Below are 22,176 nucleotides of genomic sequence, written 5' to 3'. Positions count from 1 at the left end.
AACATTCAACTTTCATGCAAGTAATCACTACGTGTGACGCAGTCCAACTCGGAGCGCTGCAATAAACAGTATCATTGCGAAGCTTATGATTACATTTCCATCTGACAGATGTTCTCTTGTTGAGGGACTTACACAACTGCTTTGTATTCCTGATTAAGACAACAGCACTCTATCAAGCGAAGCTACGGAGCACGTTTCATACATTCCACTGGTGTAAGAGCAGGATTATGGAAAATGCGTGTGTGACTTTTTATATAAATATAAGATTAATTTGCTTAACTCACCTGGTGGGCTTTAATTCTGTTTTACTTCTTGAATTCAGATTCGCTGTATTTCTCATTTCAAACGCTTGGCAGGGAGAAGGAGGGATATGTGGAATGGCATTTACAGATAACCTAAAAAAAGAAGAAAAGAGAGACAAGAGTTGGTTATAAATAAGGTAAAACAAAAAGGCAGTGAAGGGAGCATAGAGGCAGAGTGACGTGAAAGTCTTGACACCGCAAGAGCTGCTGAATACTGGATCAGTCAGACAAATCAGATTGCCTGCAGAACAATGCCAGCTACCAAGAGTTTATGATAGTTTCATCAGAGGATGACTACCACCTGCGCTTGCACTTGGGACAGGTACGGTAAAACCTTTGAGCTACAGGGGAAGATGAATAATTTGAGAACAGACACAGTCACTGGTTAATCCTATAGTCAAGCAGCAGCTTTTTTATTCTTGACGGCCTCGGCACAAATGATACAATTTTATCACAAACACATGGCGAATCCTTCACAACTTACATTTTTAAAGGAAATGACCAAATAAGCTTCACACAGGTAATATTTATTATATGACCGTTTGATTGGACTGTATAGCACCATACTGGTGTCTCCGTTATTATGCCCACCCCCTGAAGATTGACTGTAAAAGAAAGAGTTACTAATGTTTAACTTGTTGAATTCTTTATGGAACCTTGATAGCAGCCACCTATTTAGGGCATTTACTTTGACTCATAATAGCTGTCAAATTTTACGACTCCATCTTCATCATTTTACAAAGATGTTTCATTGCCACATTTATTTTGCCGTCACATTATCCACTTCCATTGGCGACCAGCATTGAGAAAGGTACCATTAAGCTGGAGTACAAGCGGAGAAGCCATGTTTACGACTGCGCTGTAAAGCACTCGCTTTTTCATGTTAACTGCCTCTGTTGTATGTATCCATCCTGCCTTAACTGTAGTTCTTAAGCATGTCGAGTTTTTTTAAATATTTGACAGTAAATCACAGTTTTGATAGCTTCTTTTTTAAAGTATAAATACTAGTCGATAGCGTGTTGTAAATTCGTTTGATTCTTTGTCCCATTATGTGACAATTGAATGCAAATAGAAACAAGAATTCATTAGTAGTTGCATGTTGTTATCATTTCTGTATTTCCAAAGGCGTCTTCCCACAGGGGAGTGATAGGAAATGAAATGATCTGCTGCACAAGTTGTCAATTTGTGCTTTGTACACCGAAACCCCACCGCAGTGGTATCCTGTTGAATTTTGTTTGACTCCCATCTATTCAACCTTCTCTCTGTTTCCACTCTTTCATCCTCAAAGGCTCTGCTCTTCTTACACCGTTATGGAAATTTCTCACAGTTTCTTGCAAAATTCAGAATAAACATTGTTTCTTGCTACTTTTTACTTTACATGCACATGACAATTTTTGCTATCTGGATCTTAAGGTTTGTAATTTATGCAACAACTGGACCGAACAAAGTTACACTTAATTAGGAAATGAAGACTCTGTATCACTGGTACTAATTAATGCCACTACACTTAAAATATATACTTTAATGTACTGCCTCTTGGGTGTTCTGAAAGTACTTTCTACCTATACTGCATATACCCCTATGCATACAGATGAAACCACTTGAGAAATTCACTGTGCTTTTCATATTATTCTTAACTCTTAATGGGGGGATTTTCAGAGAGAAAAATCAGGCTAAATTTCATCAAGTTTAGCTGAAGTTTAGAGGAAGATTGAGGTATTTCAGATATTAAGGCATCGATCACATTTTAGGAGCAAATTGTTGCCATTAAAGTACAATCTGAACTGTTAGAAAAAGGCTTTTAAAGAAAAAACCTTTCTCCAAGTACAGTATATAACTGAGTTATCATCTTGAATGCAGTAACAACCCAGCACACCGGTACTACCTGGTGACTGATCCAGTGAGCGGCCAGCTGTATGTGTCGGACACAAACTCCCGGAGGATCTACCGACCGAGAACTTTGGCTGGAAGCAAGGATCTGCCGTCAAACGCGGAGGTGGTAGCGGGAACCGGCGAACACTGTCTGGCATTCGATGAGGACCACTGTGGCGATGGCGGCAAAGCTCCAGAGGCCTCTCTCATTGGACCCAAAGGTATAATTTAAAACTAATGAAGATACTGTATTCAAATGAAGGGGCTGAACACATTGATGAGTTTCTCATTCAGGAGTGGCATCTGCTAGATTTAAACTTGTGCTTCGGGCTCTGTGCCAAGAACCGGCTCACTGATTTTAATGAATGAAATTTGGTTGTGATTCATGTGTTATCAATTCAGATTACTTCCATACAACTAAGAAAAACAGAGATGCTTTGTTAATTAAGGCTCTGCACTGCTGCTCCCAATCAAAAAAGTTGTTGCAGAACTGGTTTTGAATATTTGTATATTGCTTTTAAAATCCTTGAAATTGTTACTTTGTTTCTTAAAGAGGCTTTTTTTTTTTCTCCCACAAAAAGCTCCTGCTGTCAGAAACCCACTCTACACAACCTGTTGTCCACATTCAAATATCACATGGTCATTAGTGGCGTGATTGCTCACTTTTCCATAAATTCTTCTGGAAGAAAAGGCAAGGATGAATTGTTGTGCACTAGTTGTTGCCCACTCTGAATGCCAACCGCAATAGCTCAGCTTCAGCTGGGTGATAAAGGCTTGAGCGGAGGCAATCTGAGGGAGCGACTCTAATGATGGAGTGGGTGGAAGCCGGGACCATAGAAGAAACAGCAGATGGCTCCTTTTTTTCTCCTCTCAGACATGTGCTGAACTCTGCTCAAATGTGACACTTTTCATCTGTCTGAGAATCTCAGACTGTCAAATAGCCAGCTCCCAAGGATTCACCGTGGGCTCCCTCGGCTCATCAATGTTTTAGCAGAAAGCAATCTCGTGCAGACCTAGCCACAGGTCAAACCAAATCACTCACCTTCCATAGAAGCTTTTAAAGACTTCATTGAAAGAGAAATAATACTCTGGAGGTAGAAGTGAAGTTATAGTATGTTCAGACCGGTAGAAGTCCTTCAGAAAACTATAGATCATGCTAATTACAACATCCTGAAATCTCAGAAATTAAATGGAAATTGTAAATAGAAAAGAGCAGAACATTTAAATCTCTGAATGTGAGGTAAGGCCGAGGTGTCATATTAAACAGCACAGTGGCATAGAAAGTGATGTGGAGGCTCGCATAGTCTGTTAATGTATTTTCCCAGTTTGGGACAAATGGTTATTGCAACTCCACACTGGCTTGGCTCCAGCTTACGACTCTGAGCTGACTCTCAATCACCGAGACAATTTAGTCCACAGTTGTCACCGAGGCAACTGCCTGTCTTTCACCTCTTTCATCCAAAACTGTCTAAAGCTGTCATTTTCATTCCCCTGCTTATTTATTTCTCAAATGGTGTGCAGATTGTTGATGATTGCCGACGTCAAAAAAATTTCCACAAAGCACCAGTCATTGACATGCCTACCTCCCGAGGTCTCTTTTGGACAGGAGGGTTACGAGACAAGGCAAAGTGCATATATACCGTATGAATACAGCCTTTCCCACTTCTGCCTGTGAAATTATTTAATAGCAGAAAAGCAGACTGTGAATTATTGATGGCTTTGCTTTTTGCAGTGACCTGAATAATGGGAAGGCAAGCTTGACACATGTATCCATCGTGTTCTGTCCACTGAGTCATGCAGGCATAGATGCGGCGTATCTACCATGTTTTTTTTTCTTCCCTGTTATCACAAGCTTTTTCCTTTGCACTTCTCTTCTCCGTTCTCCCCCTCTCACCTGTTTTCAACAGGCATTGCAGTGGACAAGAATGGGCTGATTTATTTTGTTGACGGCACCACAATCAGAAAAGTGGACCAAAACGGCATCATCTCCACTTTCCTCGGTTCGAATGACCTGACGTCGGCTCGCCCTCTGACCTGTGACAATAGCATGGACATCAATCAGGTGACTTAAACACAGAAGTGCCAGCCGGTTCTCAGTATGACCAGTATGGTGCACCCATCATTGTACCCCTTCAGTACGGTTACTGACATGTGTTGTATGACTGCTCTGTATGATATGCTGTATAACTGCATACTGTACGTGCACTATGACTACTGGTTTTCAAGAGAGCGCTCCGTACAAAGCCATGTTTCCTTTGCCAAGGGCAATTCTTTGTGTGTGTCAGTAAGCAGGACTAAGCAGAAATGATGAAGCCGTATTTCATGAAAACGTGTTGTAGAGGTGGAGAATAAGAAAAGGACACATTCAATTTTTGTGGAGAAAAATGTGAAACAGGGCATTGGCCTTGGCAGTGTCCTTCTTCTTTTTTTTTTACTTTTTTTTTTTAACCTCAGCATCTATATTATTATCAAGAATCCTCCAAACTCTTAGCTAAAATAGCTTTTTTACATGCAGCTCGCTCTTCCTGGAACCTTTTGCAATTAAATTTGAAATTGCAAAAAACTGCTCTCTTTCAGGGAATGGAAATCATTGCTGTGGAAAGTGTATGCACTCTTCTGGCTGCTAATATTTGGTAGTATATTAGAATCTGGATGTTTTAGCATAATTCATTTATTATTTGATGGCATTAAATCAGTCTTATTTGTGCTGGTGGTTTTAGATTGCCACTTAGGCTGTGTCTGTTTTTCACAGATGTAATCTTTGAAATTATTCTTACTGGGAACTTTGTTCATGGTTTAATAATTCTGCTTTTGTTTTATTCTGCAGTTTTGAGTTATTTTGTGTCACCTGCTCTGTGATGTGGTTCTGTAACATTTTAATTACAGCATCTTAGTCAGGAGACTTGGATAAAGAGGAGAATTTAAATATATGTACAGAGTTCCCGTTTATACAGCTGTAAAAAATAAATAAATAAGCAGTCAAATCAAAACAGTGAGATCAGTGGAATAAATTTACATTCCTAGAACACCAACATTATGAGGTGCTTGCTGAAGAAACAAAGAGAAGAAGAAAATGCTCCTGTTTTCTGGCTCTCTCTCGCTCTCGTTGCACTCAATCCAGCACGAGCAGAGCATTTTCTCTGAAAGTACAGGAGGAAAATGTGTGCTAGGAGGAGGATGGGATTTTGCAGGAAGTGGAAACATGAAGTGTTTATTGAAGAGATGAGTTTTCAGGTCACGGCAGAAGATATGGAGGGAAGAATAATTACTCAGTTTGGGGGGCTTGTTTTGATGTGGCTGGAGCTGAATTAGTGTTTAGTGTTCCACTGGAAATTCTCAGCATTGAGGACACTTACACCGCACATGATAATGAAGCAGCACTCGGTAGCAGGCTTGCTGCACATAAAACCTTTTCTTCGGCAGTACCTGAGGATGGCCGGCTTTGTCCGACAAAATTTACTGCCTACCTGGGGTGAAATAAAACCAGCACCCTGTCCCTACGCAATAGGTTAAAGAATTACAATACCATGACACCTCTTGTGCAGATTCCCTTGCTTAAACATTAATATCTTTTCTCATCTGGCTCCTTTAGTTTTTCATACCAGACTTAAAATAAATAATGAAGAAAAATAAAGACCAAAAAAAGGCTTTTATCCTATGAAAATACAGGCATTCACATCCTCTTCTATACCCTGCTTCTGCAGAAATGAATTCTGCAGCAAACTAGCTGTTTAGAATCAAATAAGAGCAACATCAGACACTAAAACCTTTTTTGTGTGAACCTTCTATTTCTTTGTATTTTTTAACCTTTATTTAATCATCCAAGTAGAAACCTGTGTGGCAACAAACAAGCCATGAATGGCTGCTGTCTAACTTAAACATCCACCAGATAGCTAGCAGACAAAAAACATCAGTCAGTACGGCTGCAAAACAAGAGGAGCGTGCATAAGCAGCACGAGATGTGAATAGAAGAGTTTTTAGAGAACCAGTAAGCAGCAGATTGGCAAAGCTAATGGTTCAGGAAACAACTTTGTGGGTCCATGAGATTGTCCATAATTGAGTCCTTTGAATTTGACCTGTCTACTGTTAGTGTTTCTTGCAAACCAGCCCAAAGTGTTTTCTTCTTGTTCCTTTTAACTAACCAGATTTACATTTTGATTAGATTCCTAATGTTTTAATCTAGACCGGCTTACAAAAAGGCAGAGTACAAGGCTACAAACCAAACATGGCAATGGAAATTATCTACATTCACAACCAAAATAACTCTAAGAACAGATATCGCAAGTGGTGTCCTATTAAGAGGTTAGATAATAAGAGAAACACATTTGCGTTTGGGAGAAAATAAAATGGCGTTTAAGGCAACTTAAGAACATTTTTAACATAAACAGAAGAGAAAGCAATCAGTGTTTGTGTACACGCGTGGGTGGTGAACATGAAGCGGGTGAACATAAGAGAACATGAGGACAAAGGATTAAGCTTGTCACTTTTTGCTAATTAACCAAGTCATTTGGTGTAAGCCAGTAAAAACATGGTTTTGGCGAGACTGTGTGATCTTCAGGCATCCAAGCTAGAGAAGTGGCTCAGTGCAGTTTTACTTCAGGCAGCCTCAAAGGCATCATGTTTTATTATTAATCGCCCTGTGGAAAAGCACGATTCAGGAGTGTTTTGACAGTTTTAATGACACAGTTATGTATTTGAAGGCCAGACCAGTCATTTGTGCTGTTATAAATAAGCTTTTTATTCAACGACACATTTCTGACAAGGAGACTGTAATGGCTGGCTGTGGTTTTATAGTAGTTTTTGGATCATTATATATACCTATTATTATTGCAAGACATGGTTAATAATGATGTCACTTTAAATGTATGAGTTATTTTTTAATTTTATTTATATTTAATCTGCTATGTTAAATTCATTACCCAGTCCCAGGTTGAAGAGCTCAGAGCTAATGTTATATCCCTTAGGTATTCATTCTCCTGGCCCATTAATATCATATGGTTTGTTCCAAGTTTGGGGGGGAAAAAAATAATAGAATGAGAGCTAATCCTTCCTGCATCAGCGATATATCTTAAAATCATCACCAAAAAGCTGATTAAAAAAGTATATTTCAGCTGTGTAGATCTAAAAGCCTTTATGGGAAAACGAGGTAATGTCACTGTGTGCTGAATGCAAAGGGGTGGCACATAACTACAGAATTGCACAAATGTATTTTCTGCTAGGACATCATTCTTTTTGGACAATACCAACCATGTAAACTTAAAATTCGTTTTACAGAACAGTACTTAATGTCCACATGTAACTCAGTTTAAGAGGCTCATCAGATTTGCTTGATAGATGGTCAAATATTTTCAGAAATGCCCTTCCCCTACATCTTTTCACCATCGATTTATGCACTGTGTGGCTGTGCAACTTTCTGAAACTCACAATCCGCTGTTCAAAGCTAACTGTTTGAAGGTCAGAAAGAGGTCGGGCCTTCAACTTCTTTTTATCTAAGTCTTCATTCTTGGTACAACTTCTGCTTCTAATTAGAACAGACTCGAGAACTTTTTTATTTAGTGTGTGTGTGTTGGCATACCAAGAATCCTTTGTGGCTTCAATCTGCTCCTGACACATACTGTCAAAAACACACATCATAAAGTGCATTCTTATATACAAAAGAAATATAATTACTATGGTAAGGAAGCAACACTATAAATGTCAATGGAGAGAAATTGTCTGAAAATGTATACTGATGTACTGATGGGCAACATTGTCATTAGATGGGCTAATCTACTGATACCTGTATTTCAGGTGATTTTGGAGTGGCCCACAGACCTAGCAGTTAGCCCAATGGACAACTCGCTGTATGTTCTGGACAACAATATAGTGCTGCGCATTTCAGAAAATGGTCAAGTCAGCATTGCAGCAGGCCGACCTAACCACTGCCCATTGGCTGGACTGGAGCGGGGAGTGGCTGGTGGTCAGAGGGCACAATTAACCCCTCTAGAATCTGCTGTTTCCATTGCCATATCTTACCATGGTACCATCTACGTAGCAGAGACAGATGAGCGAAAGATGAGCAGGATCCGGAAGGTTTCTGTGGATGGTGAGATAACGCATTTGGCCGGGGCTCCCTCCGACTGCGATTGCAAAAATGATGCCAACTGCGACTGTTACCAGACAGGGGATGGTTATGCCAAAGATGCAAGGCTCAATGCTCCATCTTCTTTAGTGGCAGCTCCAGATGGAACACTCTACGTGGCAGACCTGGGCAACATCCGCATCCGGGCCATTTCTAGAAACGGGCCAACTTCCAGTGCCAATACATACGAAGTGGCTTCCCCTGATGCCCAGGAGCTGTATGTGTTTGACAGCAATGGTACCCACCAACACACTGCAAGTTTGCTGACTGGTGACTTGAAATATACTTTCAGCTACAGCACAGAGAATGACATCACAGCTGTTACTGACAGCAGTGGCAACACTCTGAGAATCCGTAGGGATCCCAATCGCATGCCGGTGCGTATCGTCGCACCTGATAACCAGGTGATCTGGATGACCATGAGCACCAACGGTGGATTGAAGACACTCACAGCACAGGGTCAGGAGCTGGTACTTCTTACGTACCATGGCAACAATGGGCTGCTGGCTACAAAGACATCAGAGATTGGCTGGACGACATTCTACGAGTACGTATGATAGCAATTGGCAAGAACATTTTGTGGAAACCTTTCTGTGATTGCTATATTGAGTTGGGTTGCTTTTAATTAAGCTTTCAGAATATGGAAACAGCCCATAATTATGATTACACACAGTCGTGCAGTACATCACGAGGTAAAACACAAGTATGTTTGCCACATATGTTCTTGAATGTGTGTGTAATGCTGTGCATGGTCTCTCTCGTCTCACAGCTTAGTACAACTTTACTCTATAATTGGGAACCACAGTTACCTGCGAACAGCTTTAGGGTGCACATTTAATTGAAATCTAATTATAAAATTTGCCTCAGATAGCAAAATAGCCTAGTTTGACTTCAGTATCTCTTTGCAAATTAAGTGTTTTATTCTTTTACTGAACCGTGTTTAATGATGTTGTAGGTGACAGTGGTGATGGTGACATTAGTATGTTGGGTTAACAGGCACACTTTAAAAGCAAAATGACCTGCACTGTATTTCATTACTTATTATTCCATAATGACCCGGCTTTGTTTTGGTAGCATGGGCTACCAGAGATTGATTTTCTTTCTCCCTTGTCTAATTTGCTGTCATGTCACATTATGCCAAGAATGATATCCTCACTACAACTAAAAAAGCAGAATTCAGTTAAGATTATAATGGCACATCAATCATCCAAATAATTGAATTCATTACAAGTCTCTGTAATTTTTTTTTATATGAACGTGATAGCTGATGAGATGTGTCACTCTCCCATATTAAATATTTGGATTTTGCCTAGGGTTTATACAGACATGCCTTCACTTATGCTCAGGAAATTGAACATGTGACATTTTAATTACAAGAAAGTCGATGGTTTTACTCAACGAGTATAAAAGAGCTGATAATTGAATGCACTGTGGCACTATGAGAGCCCTCATACATATCAATGCTTTGTCATTCGATGTTCTTTTTGTCAACCAGCTATGACAGTGAAGGACGCCTAATGAATGTGACGTTTCCCACTGGAATGGTGAATAACTTGTACACGGACCTATACAGCGCTTTGACGGTGGATATTGAAAGCTCCATGACAGAGGAGGAAATCAGCATCACAACAAATACCTCAATCGTCCGCGCCTTCTACACTTTGGCTCAGGGTAAGGCCTCGAATCGCATCATCCCAGCTCAGTTGGCTATTTTGTAAGTTGTTATTTGTCATTGTTCCAGGGGTCGGCGGGGCCATGTTGAGTAAGCTGAAGTCGTGTATCATTACGAAAGCCTGACAGACGACAGTGTAAATGATTACTCTCTCAGTGTGTGGGTTTGGGTGTCAGGGAGATGTATCAACCTTGTAACTAAGTGGTTTCTGCGCTCCGCCTGAGCCAGATGGCCCAGTTATTTTAGCACGTCATCCATGATCGTTCTTCATTTTAAAATGTACTAATTTGAAATGCTAAGAACTTGTAGCATCTTCACTGACAACCATTGATCAACCCAGACGACTGTTAGCATCAGCGCCAGTGTGTAACTGCCTCAAAAGTTTCACTTTTTGTCTACTATCAACAGACCAGTGTAGAAGTAGCTACCAAGTGGGGTATGACAATTCGCTCAGGATTACCTATGCCAACGGGATGGACACCCACTACCAGACAGAGCCCCACATCCTGGCAGGCGCTGCCAACCCGACTGTAGCCAGACGCAACATGAGCTTGCCAGGGGAGAGTGGGCAAAACTTGGTAGAGTGGCGCTTCCGCAAAGAACAAGCCAGAGGGAAAGTTATCGTGTTTGGACGCAAGCTGAGGGTATGTTAAGGCTTTTCTTTAACTTTTTTTCCCTCGTAGCACATTTAGATAATCCAACCAACTTACTTATGCAAAATCCAGATCAAACTGTCCAAATTCATATTGGTGGCTGTGTCTCTGTCCTTATTCTAACCTTGGAAAATATTTCTGCACTCTTTTCCTTCAATAGAGATTCATCAGTCACAACATTTACCCTGATGTAGAGGGTTATCAATATTCTAGTACTGTACATGACTCCTCCTTTTCTTACTCCTACTTCCTAGAATCTGACACGGGTCTTATGATTTAAGGCACTTCATGAACTTAACTTGGGTGGTTACTTTGGCTCACGGTAATTTTTGTCTCCGCTGAATTTAGGAGGTTGTGATTTAAGTGTACCTGAACGATCGCCAAAGTGTCTCTCAGTTTAATGAGCCTCGTGAAGGAGGTGTTAATCTCTGTGACAACTGTAGTAAAAAAAAAAATCTATGAATACAGTTTAAAGAGCCATCCTGACAAAGACCAGCGATATCAAATCAAAGTATTTGTTCTTAAATTTATACTGTTGTGTAATCAGTCCTCATTTGTTATTTTCAAGCATCAAAACTATATTATCACTAGTTTTAGGAGAAGTTTTATTTATTTTGAATTTTTTGGTCTAACCCAATTTTAACTTGATTTTTTTCTCACCCCCACAGGTGAACGGACGGAACATTCTTTCCGTTGATTATGATCGCACCCTAAGGACAGAGAAAATTTATGATGACCACAGGAAGTTCCTCTTAAAGATTATTTATGACACCGCAGGACATCCAGTTCTCTGGGTACCCAGCAGTAAGCTGCTGCCAGTTAATGTCAGTCGCACAAGCAGTGGGCAGATCAGTGCCCTGCAGAGAGGTCCTACCACTGAGAGGCTTGAGTATGATAGCCAAGGCCGCCTGATTTCCAGGGTGTTTGCTGATGGGAAGATATGGAGCTACACCTACCTAGAGCAGGTAAGAAAATAACATGACTAGAGGAAGCAATATGTAAGATGCATTGTACAGCAGGCTCATCTGCATATATCACTACAGGGCGAGTCAAGCCCCTAACATAACATTATTTTACAAGAAAAATCAGCTACAATTTGCCAAGTACCAGAGCTTATTATAGAGGGACTAGGCAATGACTTTGTCGTTTATAAGCTTTAGAATTAAAAATGTCCAGTTGGTTTCCCTGCACAGGACAATCTGGCACTTCCATCTGTAACTACCATCCTATAACTCAACCCAGTCATCAAAATTCTGGGAGCAAAAAGACATGAAATGACTTAGTGATACTGCATTCTGGATGCAGTCGATATGCAATAAAACAGTATACTCTTTAAATTGCTGTCTGTCTTACCAAGGTTCCACCAGTGAAAAAAATGCTGGGATGCAATATTTATGTTTAATATTGTCCACAGTCTCTACAGTAGCAGTAACAAAATATGTACGCTATTCCAAGGCCAGTGCTCAATTTTGCAATGTTAAAGAAGTTATCTAGAAATCACTGGATTCATCAACTGGGCAAATACCTTTAACCCTTTAAAGTCGGTCGCTCCGTTTTGCGTAACTATTTTTAAATCCCGGTAGCTCTGCAACCACGTAAGCTAGTGCAATAATTTTTTATGCAAATGAAACCAGAGGAGTTGTACTTACATCTTATGCCATCAGCTTGTCCTCGGTCACGGTTTCCTTCCATATATAACTTTGCAAAAACTGCATAAAAAGCACTTGCAGCAACAAAAACAATATTCCAGAAACACGCTTTGTAACACTTCCTAAGTCCATCAGCGTGAACTATTGCATGTCCTCCATGTCCTGCCCGAAACCGGAAGTGACGTCATTTTGCGGAAATGTAGTTTCTTATGAGTTTTAAGTGACCTTGGTTACCTCGATCAGTACAGTTGCTTCAGTGAAGCCCCAGTTTTATTGGGATAAGGGAGCAGATGAATGGGTGTGACAGATGTTATTTTTCTATCCTGTTTGGGAAGAATTATGTTTGTTGTCTGTTTATCTCTCAGCACTCTAAACTATTAGAGCTGCTCTCCAATCGTGTTACATTTGTCCAGCTGTTCAGCATCATTTGATACAGACCTTTATATACTGGTGTTTTTAAAAGTTATCTTTGACTTTATGACTTTCTGTGTCGTTTCTGGGATGCTTAGGACTCATATTGCACTGCTGGAAATAGTTTATTTTGATGCAGATGCTGCTTTTTTGCAAATTTTCATTATAATATTTATTTTCATTTTTTTCCTGCAGTATATAAAAATTGGTGTATTTCAAAAATAAAACTATGAAGACACTCAAAATAAATTTCCTGTGGTGGAAACTATTTTTTGCAACTTTTTTGTATTTACAGTTTTGAGGGATAAGCCTCTTAAATTTCTCTAACTAGAAATATATGTTAAAAAAACAAAAACGATTTTCAATTTTTTTGTAGTTTATTGCACTTTTTTGCAATTTATGTAATTACTATACACTTAATGCAGACATATTAATACAATTTGGGCTATAATGGTTGTATTGATGTATATCAACTTGAAATGCTCCCAAAAATGGCTCCACAGCATGTAAAAATATAATATCAGCTCTGGCGGACTTGGTTCTATGGTAGGTCTTAAAGGGTTAAGGAATTCAGCTTAATAGAATTTGTGTGATCTTGCTAAATAACAGACAGCAATTACATACCTCTAATACCTGAAACCTTCTAAAACTCTACACCTCACCATCTGACTCCGTCTCCACTTGCTAAAATTACAGCTGTGTTACCAAAAACAAGTTGAATTCTTGTAAGAGTGTATTTATCACATATTAATTGGCAACATCTAAATAATGCATACGCTGCGTTCTAATGGTTTATTAATATGTTCGGTTAAAGCAAACCTGAACACTCAGGTTGCTGTGGTGTTTAAATTCTAAGAATGTGCTTCATTGATCAATACCAGTACATTATGACCAAACTCCATCTCAACGAGTGTAATTTTGCATATGTATATTATGAAAAATCTACTGCAGGAATTAAAAATCTAACCTTTCAAGTGGTGCATGTCAAACAGGAAAGAGCAACTCGGTGCTATAGCGTTCTCTCCCTTTTTTCCACATAAATATTCTTTAGTTGTTTTGCAGTGTTTTTAAAATTGCAGAGGGACGCTCTGCTACAAACATATGCAGAGATTTTTCTTAGCAGTCGCCGGCTGCATCCTTGTGTTGCGTGACCTGGAGCGGCCATGTCAACACTCTGACACAAGTAACACAGGAGGCTCAGGGAGCACAGGAAACCTCAGTGTAGCAACGGATGACTGGGCTTGACAATTTAACAGAAAAGAGTGGTAAATGCTTGGAAGGCAGGCCAAACTCCTAACTGCATCTACTGTAAATTAGCTAAAATAAGACTTTCTGGCTAAGAGGAGTTAAAAATAAATATTACTTCTATTTGCACTAGTTAAGGAGTATATTTTTATTAATTTACGTATTTTAAACTGTAAACATAAAGATTGTCACAGAGGTCTATGCAGTATTTTTTATTACCTTTTTCAATAGTTAGACAATAGGCAGTACAACTAAAAACAGTAATACTACTCAGTCTATATTTCATATATCTTACTACACCCTGCTTGCACTCAGGATGTCTTGCATTTCCGAAATATTATCCAACTTAAGGAAATATTCCCTATTTTCTCTTTTCCTTTTAGTCCATGGTTCTCCTGCTTCACAGCCAGCGACAGTATATATTCGACTTTGACTCTCTCGACCGTCTTTCTGCTGTCACCATGCCAAGTGTGGCCCGCTACACCATGCAGACCATTCGTTCAGTGGGTTACTACAGGAACCTTTATCACCCGCCAGAGAGCAATGCCTCAGTAGCGGTGGACTACAGTGAAGATGGCCTCCTGCTGAGAATAGGTCACTTTGGCACAGGCCGGAGAGTCCTGTACAGGTACCGCAGGCAGAATAAACTGTCAGAGATCCTGTATGACAGCACAAGGGTCAGCTTCACCTATGATGAAACAGCAGGTGTGCTGAAGACTGTCAACCTGCAAAATGAAGGTTTCATCTGCTCCATTCGCTACCGACAAGTGGGTCCCCTGGTCGACCGGCAGATTTTCCGCTTCAGTGAGGATGGCATGGTCAACGCACGCTTTGATTATACTTATGACAGCAGCCTGCGTGTCACCAGTGTACAAGGCGTCATAAACGAAACGCCACTTCCCATCGACTTATACCAGTTTGATGACATCTCAGGAAAGGTTGAGCAGTTTGGAAAGTTCGGGGTGATCTACTATGATATAAATCAGATCATATCCACTGCAGTCATGACATACACCAAACACTTCGATGCACATGGACGCATCAAGGAAATCCAGTATGAGATATTTCGGTCACTCATGTACTGGATTACTTTCCAATATGACGATGTGGGCAGAGTCACCAAGCGAGAGATCAAGATTGGTCCTTTTGCTAACACCACCAAGTACAGCTATGAGTACGATGTGGATGGCCAGCTCCAGACTGTATTCTTAAACGACAAAGTGATGTGGCGCTACACTTATGACCTTAATGGGAATCTGCACCTGCTGAATGCAGGAAACAGTGCCAGACTTTTACCTCTGCGTTACGACCTGCGAGACCGCATCACCCGGCTCGGAGACATCCAGTATAGGATGGATGAAGATGGTTTTCTTCGTCAGAGGGGAGCAGAAATCTTTGAGTACAACTCTAAAGGCCTTTTGGTGCGGGTTTATAGCAAGAGCAGCGGCTGGACAATTCAGTATCGTTATGATGGACTTGGCCGAAGAGTATCCACAAAGAGCAGCCTGGGCCAGCACCTGCAGTACTTTTATGCAGATCTGAGCTATCCGGCTCGGATAACACACGTATACAACCACTCGAGTTCAGAGATCACCTCACTCTACTACGACCTACAAGGCCACGTGTTCGCTATGGAGATCAGCAGTGGAGAGGAGTTCTATATTGCTTGTGATAACACCGGCACACCTCTGGCTGTCTTCACAAGCAACGGCCTCCTGGTCAAACAGCTTCTATACACAGCATACGGTGAGGTCTACTTGGACTCTAACCCAGATTTCCAGCTTGTGCTCGGCTTTCACGGGGGCCTTTATGATCCTCTGACTAAACTGTTGCACTTCGGGGAGAAGGATTATGATATAATGTCTGGAAGGTGGACCATTCCAGATGTTTCCGCTTGGAAAAAAATTGGCAAAGAGCCAGTCCCTTTTAATCTGTACATGTTCAGAAATAACAACCCCATCAGCAAAGTCCATGAAGTTAAAGAATACGTCGCAGGTAAGATGCGCACCTGAAGCTGCTCGTGCTATTGCAACAATTGCTATTATTTTCACGATTGATTTTTCTGCCAAGCATTTTTTTTTTCTATTTACCAAGAAGCAGCAAGAAAAAGCAAATACTTGGCAGCTTTTCCTGAAAACATTGAATTGCCGGTTAATTTTAAGTCTAATCCATAATCTGCTAAACAGCTGTGATGATTGTCATTGATCTGATGATCCAATTTAGCTTTATTAACATCTGAATATTGCATGTATATTCATATAAGCTATTAATTTATTCAATATGCAGTTTTCAAAAGCATCGAATTAACAAGCGTTAAACATGTACTAAAGTGAGTGCTCAAGAAATTCACTCTCGCTGAAGATGGAATCACAGCTGCCATGACACCAATATGCTATCTCACCATATTAATTGTGGAAAATATCACATTTCTTAACCAGATTCAATTCAATTCGATTTTCAATTCAATTTTACTTATATAGCGCCAAATCACAACAGTTGCCTCAAGGCGCAGCTGATGATAAGTCTCACAGGGAGTTACAAATATACAAATATACACATTTTGGCATCATGACACACACACACGCTGTCACTGTGTCAGCACATTTAAACTATACCAGCCATACTCTTGCAGCTAGTTCATTTTCAAATGTTTAACTATAGTTAGAACTTTAGATTTTAACCTCAATTCATTTCCTTTTTTCAGATGTTAACACCTGGCTAGTAACTTTTGGTTTCCATCTTCACAACACCATTCCTGGTTTCCCAGTCCCAAAGTTTGACTTGAGCATGCCATCGTATGAACTGAGGAAGAGTCAGCTGTGGGATGATCTGCCGGTGGGTAAAATTAATGTCTCTCAGACAAAACTGAACCCAAAATAAACTGAAGAGCGACTGAGACAAAACCTTTGCTTCTACAGATGACCAGATTACAAAAAAGGTGTTCGTTTTTTTTCCTCCCAGTGTTTTCCTTTTACCTCTGTATTTTGAAGCTGCCATTTCCTAATTGGACTGCATTGCATTTCATAGAAGATCTGTTTTAATTGGGCCATATTTGCATAATAATAAACAGAAAATAAGGAAAAGTTTTCTTTGCGCTGTCTGAGTTTAGTTACGAGCTGAACATATTTTAAAGCTGTCTAATTTTCTACATAATATTCTGGTGTCGCTACTGTTAAAACTACTTTTTGATGCTTGGCTCCTTTGGTCTAAGGCCTTAACACAAAAAAAGTGTTGCAGTAAAATTGTCATGGGGGATTTATCTACTTTTGGCTTGAGAACACAGCTTGAAAACACCATTATCTTGGATGGGGATGAAAAACTCTCTGAAGCAGAGCAGTAGCTGGTTCTAAATGGCCTGGAGAGTCAGGTTCTGCCATGTTCAGGCATTAACGTTTCACTGCACTTTTCCTACAGTCTATCTCTGGGGTCCAGCAGGAAGTAACCAGACAAGCACACTCTCTCTTGTCATTCGAGCGGCTGCCAGAGGTCCATCTCAATAGAGGTCGGAGAGGTGAAAAGTCTTGGCTGTGGTTCTCAGCTGCAATGTCTCCCATCGGAAGGGCTGTTATGTTTGCCATCTACAAGGGCAGTGTCCACACTCACACACTCAACGTGGCCAGTGAGGACTGTATCAAGGTTGCATCAATCCTCAACAATGCTTTCTATCTAGAAGACCTGCACTTTACCATAGAAGGGCGAGACACCCACTACTTTGTCAAGCCAGGCCTTCCGGATGCTGACCTTGCTGCGTTACACCTCACTAGTGGACACAAGACTCTCGAGAATGGCGTCAATGTGACCGTTTCCCAGTCCACCACAGTCATGGACAGTCGAACTCGGCGATTTGCAGATGTGGAGATCCGTGCTGGCGCTCTGGCTTTCCACATCCGCTACGGATCCACAGTGGATGAGGAGAAAGCGCGAGTTATCGAGCTCGCACGTCAGCGTGCCCTGGCAGGCGCATGGGCCAAAGAGCAGCAGCGAGTGAGGGACGGTGAGGAAGGGGTTCGCCCCTGGACAGAAGGGGAGAAGAGGCAGCTTCTGAGTAGCGGCAAAGTTTTGGGATATGATGGGTACTATGTGCTTTCCATCGAGCAGTACCCAGAACTAGCAGACAGCACTAATAACATCCACTTTCTTCGGCAAAGTGAAATTGGGAAGAGGTAACAATACCAGGTGTACTTTCTGCCAAAGAGACTTTGTTTTGGTGGAGACTCTCCAGTCGACAGAAATGAAAAGCAACTTTAATTAATAGTTGCTGGTGAGTGTTATTGTGTTTTTGTATAAAAATAGGAAAAAAAGGAACAAAGAAAAAAGAAAAACAAAAGAGGAGAAAAACAGAAGTCGTTAAAAACAATGCTGTGCATTGTGACCTGGACACTACAGAGTAAATGTTCAACTACGCTACGCCTTAACATGGCAGTTACAGGTCAGTTCCTCTGTAGCACAAGCCTTCTGGACTCGGAAACAGAGGAATAGTGGTGTCTTTAAGGAATCAGTGAGCTAATTTAGGTGTTTGGGGTTTTTTTTTTTTGTTGTTTTCATCAAGGAACGTTGGGTCAACAAATTATTGTAAGAGCAGAGGAAATGTTTACATTATGCATATCTGCACTTCTCTAGAAGTACCAGGCTCGTGGGTGCGGTCCCGGAGCAAGCAGTGTCCTTGAGTATTTGTTTTGTTCTGTTTTGAAATCAGAGACTTCTGATTATAGAAATATTCTCACCAAACAACCACTATGTATACCAGATTTAGCACTGTAAACATCAAAATGTCTTATTCTTGTTGAGATAATTTTAAACAGAAAAAAAAAAAAGAAACGTGTTTAAATGCGGTACCTGATATTCATTGTGAGAAAAAAAAACAAAAAGAAAAAAAAAAACAACAACAACAACAAAAGGACAGCAAAGGTATGAAGAACTTTGCCCGGTGGGACAGAGCACAGCTTTGTCTTGGATAGCACAGGGACACCACATTTTGTAAATTATGCAAGAGTTTTATGGCATTTTTTTAAGAAACTGAATAAATGTCTGTACTAGTCATCTTAACAGTAATTTATGTTGTGTTTATACATAAATAAAGTCCAGCTGATTTTTATTTTCGTTCTTTTAGTTTTATGTGAGACATTGATTCAAAAAAAAAATTATATATATCTATATATATAGATATATAGATATATATTTATTTATTTATTTTTGTCATTCTTTCAAATACAGCTAATTTGGGGCTTCTTCACAATGCTCTGTTTAAGTAAGTAACAGAAACCTGTGCATGTGGTGACAAGTATTTAGAAGTGGTGATGTATCTATAACTTGCAGTCAACTATTACTTCCACTAAATTTAATGTTTATTGGGCATAATGCCTTTTGACTTGGCTTTCCTGTCCAATGAATAATTCATCAACACAAATATTTCATGAACCCATCTCACATAAACAACGTTACAGTGGATACAAATATAGATCACATCCATGTTCTCGGTAGGTATCATTTTTTTTGAATGTTAAACGCACTAATTAAAATGATATTGGGGTTCTTTCGGGTGTGTTGTTTTTTAGATTTCTGAAGCGAGACTTTTTGACATTAAGGGTGTTCATTAGCAGTGTTAGGGCCGAGCTTTATCAAGGCGAGTTTGTTATTGATTTTTTGGTCCGACAGTGTTTTAGTTCTAATTGTTAAAAATGTCAAAAAACATTTGAAACTACAAGAATCACTGTGCAGATATAGGTGAAAATAAACTACCATCCAGCTACTGCAACACATAATCAGACTACTGCTAATCGGATGCTGATTTTGATTGATCTTCAGCAGCATTCCCAAATAGCAACATATATAAAGCACTAGTATTCCAAAATAAAATAAAGGCAGTGCCAAAACCCCATCAAATTCTCAAATTAGATTAATGATTTAAAATAAATCTTCTGAGCTACAAAGCCCTAGAAGACAAACGAAGCCTTACTTTGAAGTCAGCTGCTCGAAGGCATTCTGAAGTATGTAAATTGATGAAGAAATTTTAAGTTTAATTAAGCTGAAGTATAGACAGTTGACTAAAAGTCTAGTCAGTCAGCGTCATTATCACAAAGGATAAATTTGCGTGTGAACGTAAAAAGCTTATTTTCTCAAAATTACATTTAGGCTGTGATCACCTTTTCCGGTGTTTTTCATCAAAGCACAGACGAGTCTGGATGTTGGAATGTATAAGTCTGAAAATAACCCCTTCGTATGAAAGTGATTTCTTTTTCGTGGTAAACTTCAAACAGCATTTCAAACCAAATGGGAGCCGAATATTCTTTGCTCAAAAGTTGTTTTACACTGTTGTTTTTGTCCTCCTCTCAGCTTCTCTGCTTCCCCCAGTTTCTTTATATGTTGTTGGGGGGTTTTGTTTCTCCATTTAAAATATTTTATGACACACAGACCAACAAAGGTGCATCTCTTTTAATGTTTCTCAGCGCAAAATCTGAAATACATGCCTTCAAAGTTTTCATCAGAATCCCTTTTGGGTATATCACCCCCATTCACTGCCAACTTTTAATGAAATGTTTTATTAAAGTTCCCCTGTGAGCCGTCGTCTGTTGTTCTTCACGTTGAAATTATAGTGAACTTATACGAATCCCCATTTGTTTTGATATATCCATACAAAGCATTTCAAAAACAAAACATAACAGAATTCTAATGCAAAAACTTGACTATGTCAAATATGAAGTATTCAAATCTTTCATTCTCTTAAAAGCCCTCTGATGCTCCCTAGTGGTACAAAGCACATAGTTCAGAAAGTCATGCGGCTGACCTGCTTTATCGCAGCACACTTGTTATAACAGCAATTATTACTGTTCCTTCATAAGGGTCAGAAATATTGTTTCTTTGAGATCCAACTTCAAATAATTTGGTGAAATTCTAGTGATTAGTAAGCCAGATGTTGTGAGGGAAAAGACTCCAGGTTAATTTAAAGAGACATCAAATGGAATAGTTAAACTAGTAATATTAAAATGAACGCTGCTGCAGTATCACACTGTGACCACACTGCCGGAGCAACAGTGCGGCATATCACTATGCAGTACAACTAGCTCTACTTCAAAGGCTTACATAAAAGAGATGGCAGAACTTTGCAAGAACATCAAAGAACCAAAAGCATTGTGCAATAACCACATCAGAGCAACAGAGAAAAAAAAAAATCAAGCATGTTTCATAATTCTTTTTTTCAGATGGAGGTAGCGGTATGAGATCACACCATCAAACACGAAATGATTTCACACTCTACATGTCCCCCCTCTTGGATACCTGAAGATGAAACCAAAGATCATATGACACTTGAGTTTGACGTCAACGGGCTCGATTTATTTAGATGGTTGATTTTGACTTTCAAGTGGCTCGGGGACTTTATATCAAAATAGCTGTTACAGTACTGAAGAAATATCTACAAGTATAAATTCTGATTCAAGTCTAGAGATGTGGGGAATTGAAGCAAGCTTTGACAAAAATCTCCACTCCTCAGATTCATATAAAATCATCTGACAAAAAGCTGAGACTAAAGACAGCTGCGGTAATTTAAAGCGAAGGTGAAGTTACAGTAGCAGAGTGATGTTAAATATGTGCAATCATGTTCATCAACCGAGCTTATTAGATAATTATGAGCACATTAATAATCAACAGACGGAGACAACGCACATTTTAAATCTTAAATGTCCAGGGGGGAGTTAAATTTAAACATGTAGTCCGTGACTCATAAAAGATCTGTTTTTGTTCCCCTTCTGCCATCAAACAAGCACACGAGCGTCTGCAGTTTCATTATTGTTTTTACTCACTTTGAGCTGACAACTCGTCGAGCTTCCGTTTGATGAAAAATCAATCAGATTGATGTGTAACAGTATTTTTGGCAGGATTTCCAAATGCAGGAAATGTGACTAAACTTAAATAGTAGTGACTTAAAAAAGGATCAAACAGGTGCAATTTTTCTAAAGGAAAATGTTTAAACTAACAACAGAAAGAGAAGGTAAAATATTAGAGTGTATAAATATTTTCTTAGAGGATGCCTACAGCAAAAAGAAGAGTTATTACTTAATCTGTTTGCTACATTTTGTGATACATTTGTTGCTACGTTTAAATTATAAATGCACTGATTGTGTTTAACTGTGAGGATAACGAGTCCAGTGATTTATATATGAAGGCCGAGCTGAAGACGAAGATGACGTTGATTTATTCCAGGACTTTATACCTGTTAAAGGACAGGGAGAAGAGAGGGGGTGGATAGAGATGG

At 39.7% G+C, this 22,176-nt stretch overlaps 1 protein-coding gene across 5 annotated transcripts in view; it reads left to right on the top strand.

Annotated features, from left to right (window-relative positions):
* The window catches only part of si:dkey-237h12.3 (teneurin-3), a 145,156-nt gene extending 126,136 nt beyond the window's left edge, over positions 1-19,020 (top strand). For all 5 annotated transcript variants that reach the window (XM_087846337.1, XM_087846364.1, XM_087846358.1 and 2 more), the window contains 9 exons: positions 2,163-2,395; positions 4,082-4,236; positions 7,965-8,842; positions 9,791-9,966; positions 10,376-10,611; positions 11,289-11,585; positions 14,309-15,920; positions 16,630-16,760; positions 17,340-19,020. In XM_087846337.1, coding sequence (XP_087702463.1) covers positions 2,163-2,395; positions 4,082-4,236; positions 7,965-8,842; positions 9,791-9,966; positions 10,376-10,611; positions 11,289-11,585; positions 14,309-15,920; positions 16,630-16,760; positions 17,340-18,092 — 4,471 coding nt within the window. In that variant the 3' untranslated portion in view covers positions 18,093-19,020. The remainder of the gene's footprint in view (positions 1-2,162; positions 2,396-4,081; positions 4,237-7,964; positions 8,843-9,790; positions 9,967-10,375; positions 10,612-11,288; positions 11,586-14,308; positions 15,921-16,629; positions 16,761-17,339) is intronic.
* The last annotated feature ends 3,156 nt before the right edge of the window (positions 19,021-22,176 follow it).

The sequence above is a fragment of the Neolamprologus brichardi genome, chromosome 2 (genome assembly GCF_056152115.1).
Source record: "Neolamprologus brichardi isolate AB-2024 chromosome 2, ASM5615211v1, whole genome shotgun sequence".
Lineage (NCBI taxonomy): Eukaryota > Metazoa > Chordata > Actinopteri > Cichliformes > Cichlidae > Neolamprologus > Neolamprologus brichardi.
Note: the sequence above shows the minus strand (reverse complement) of the source record. Positions and strands in the feature narration are given on the sequence as shown.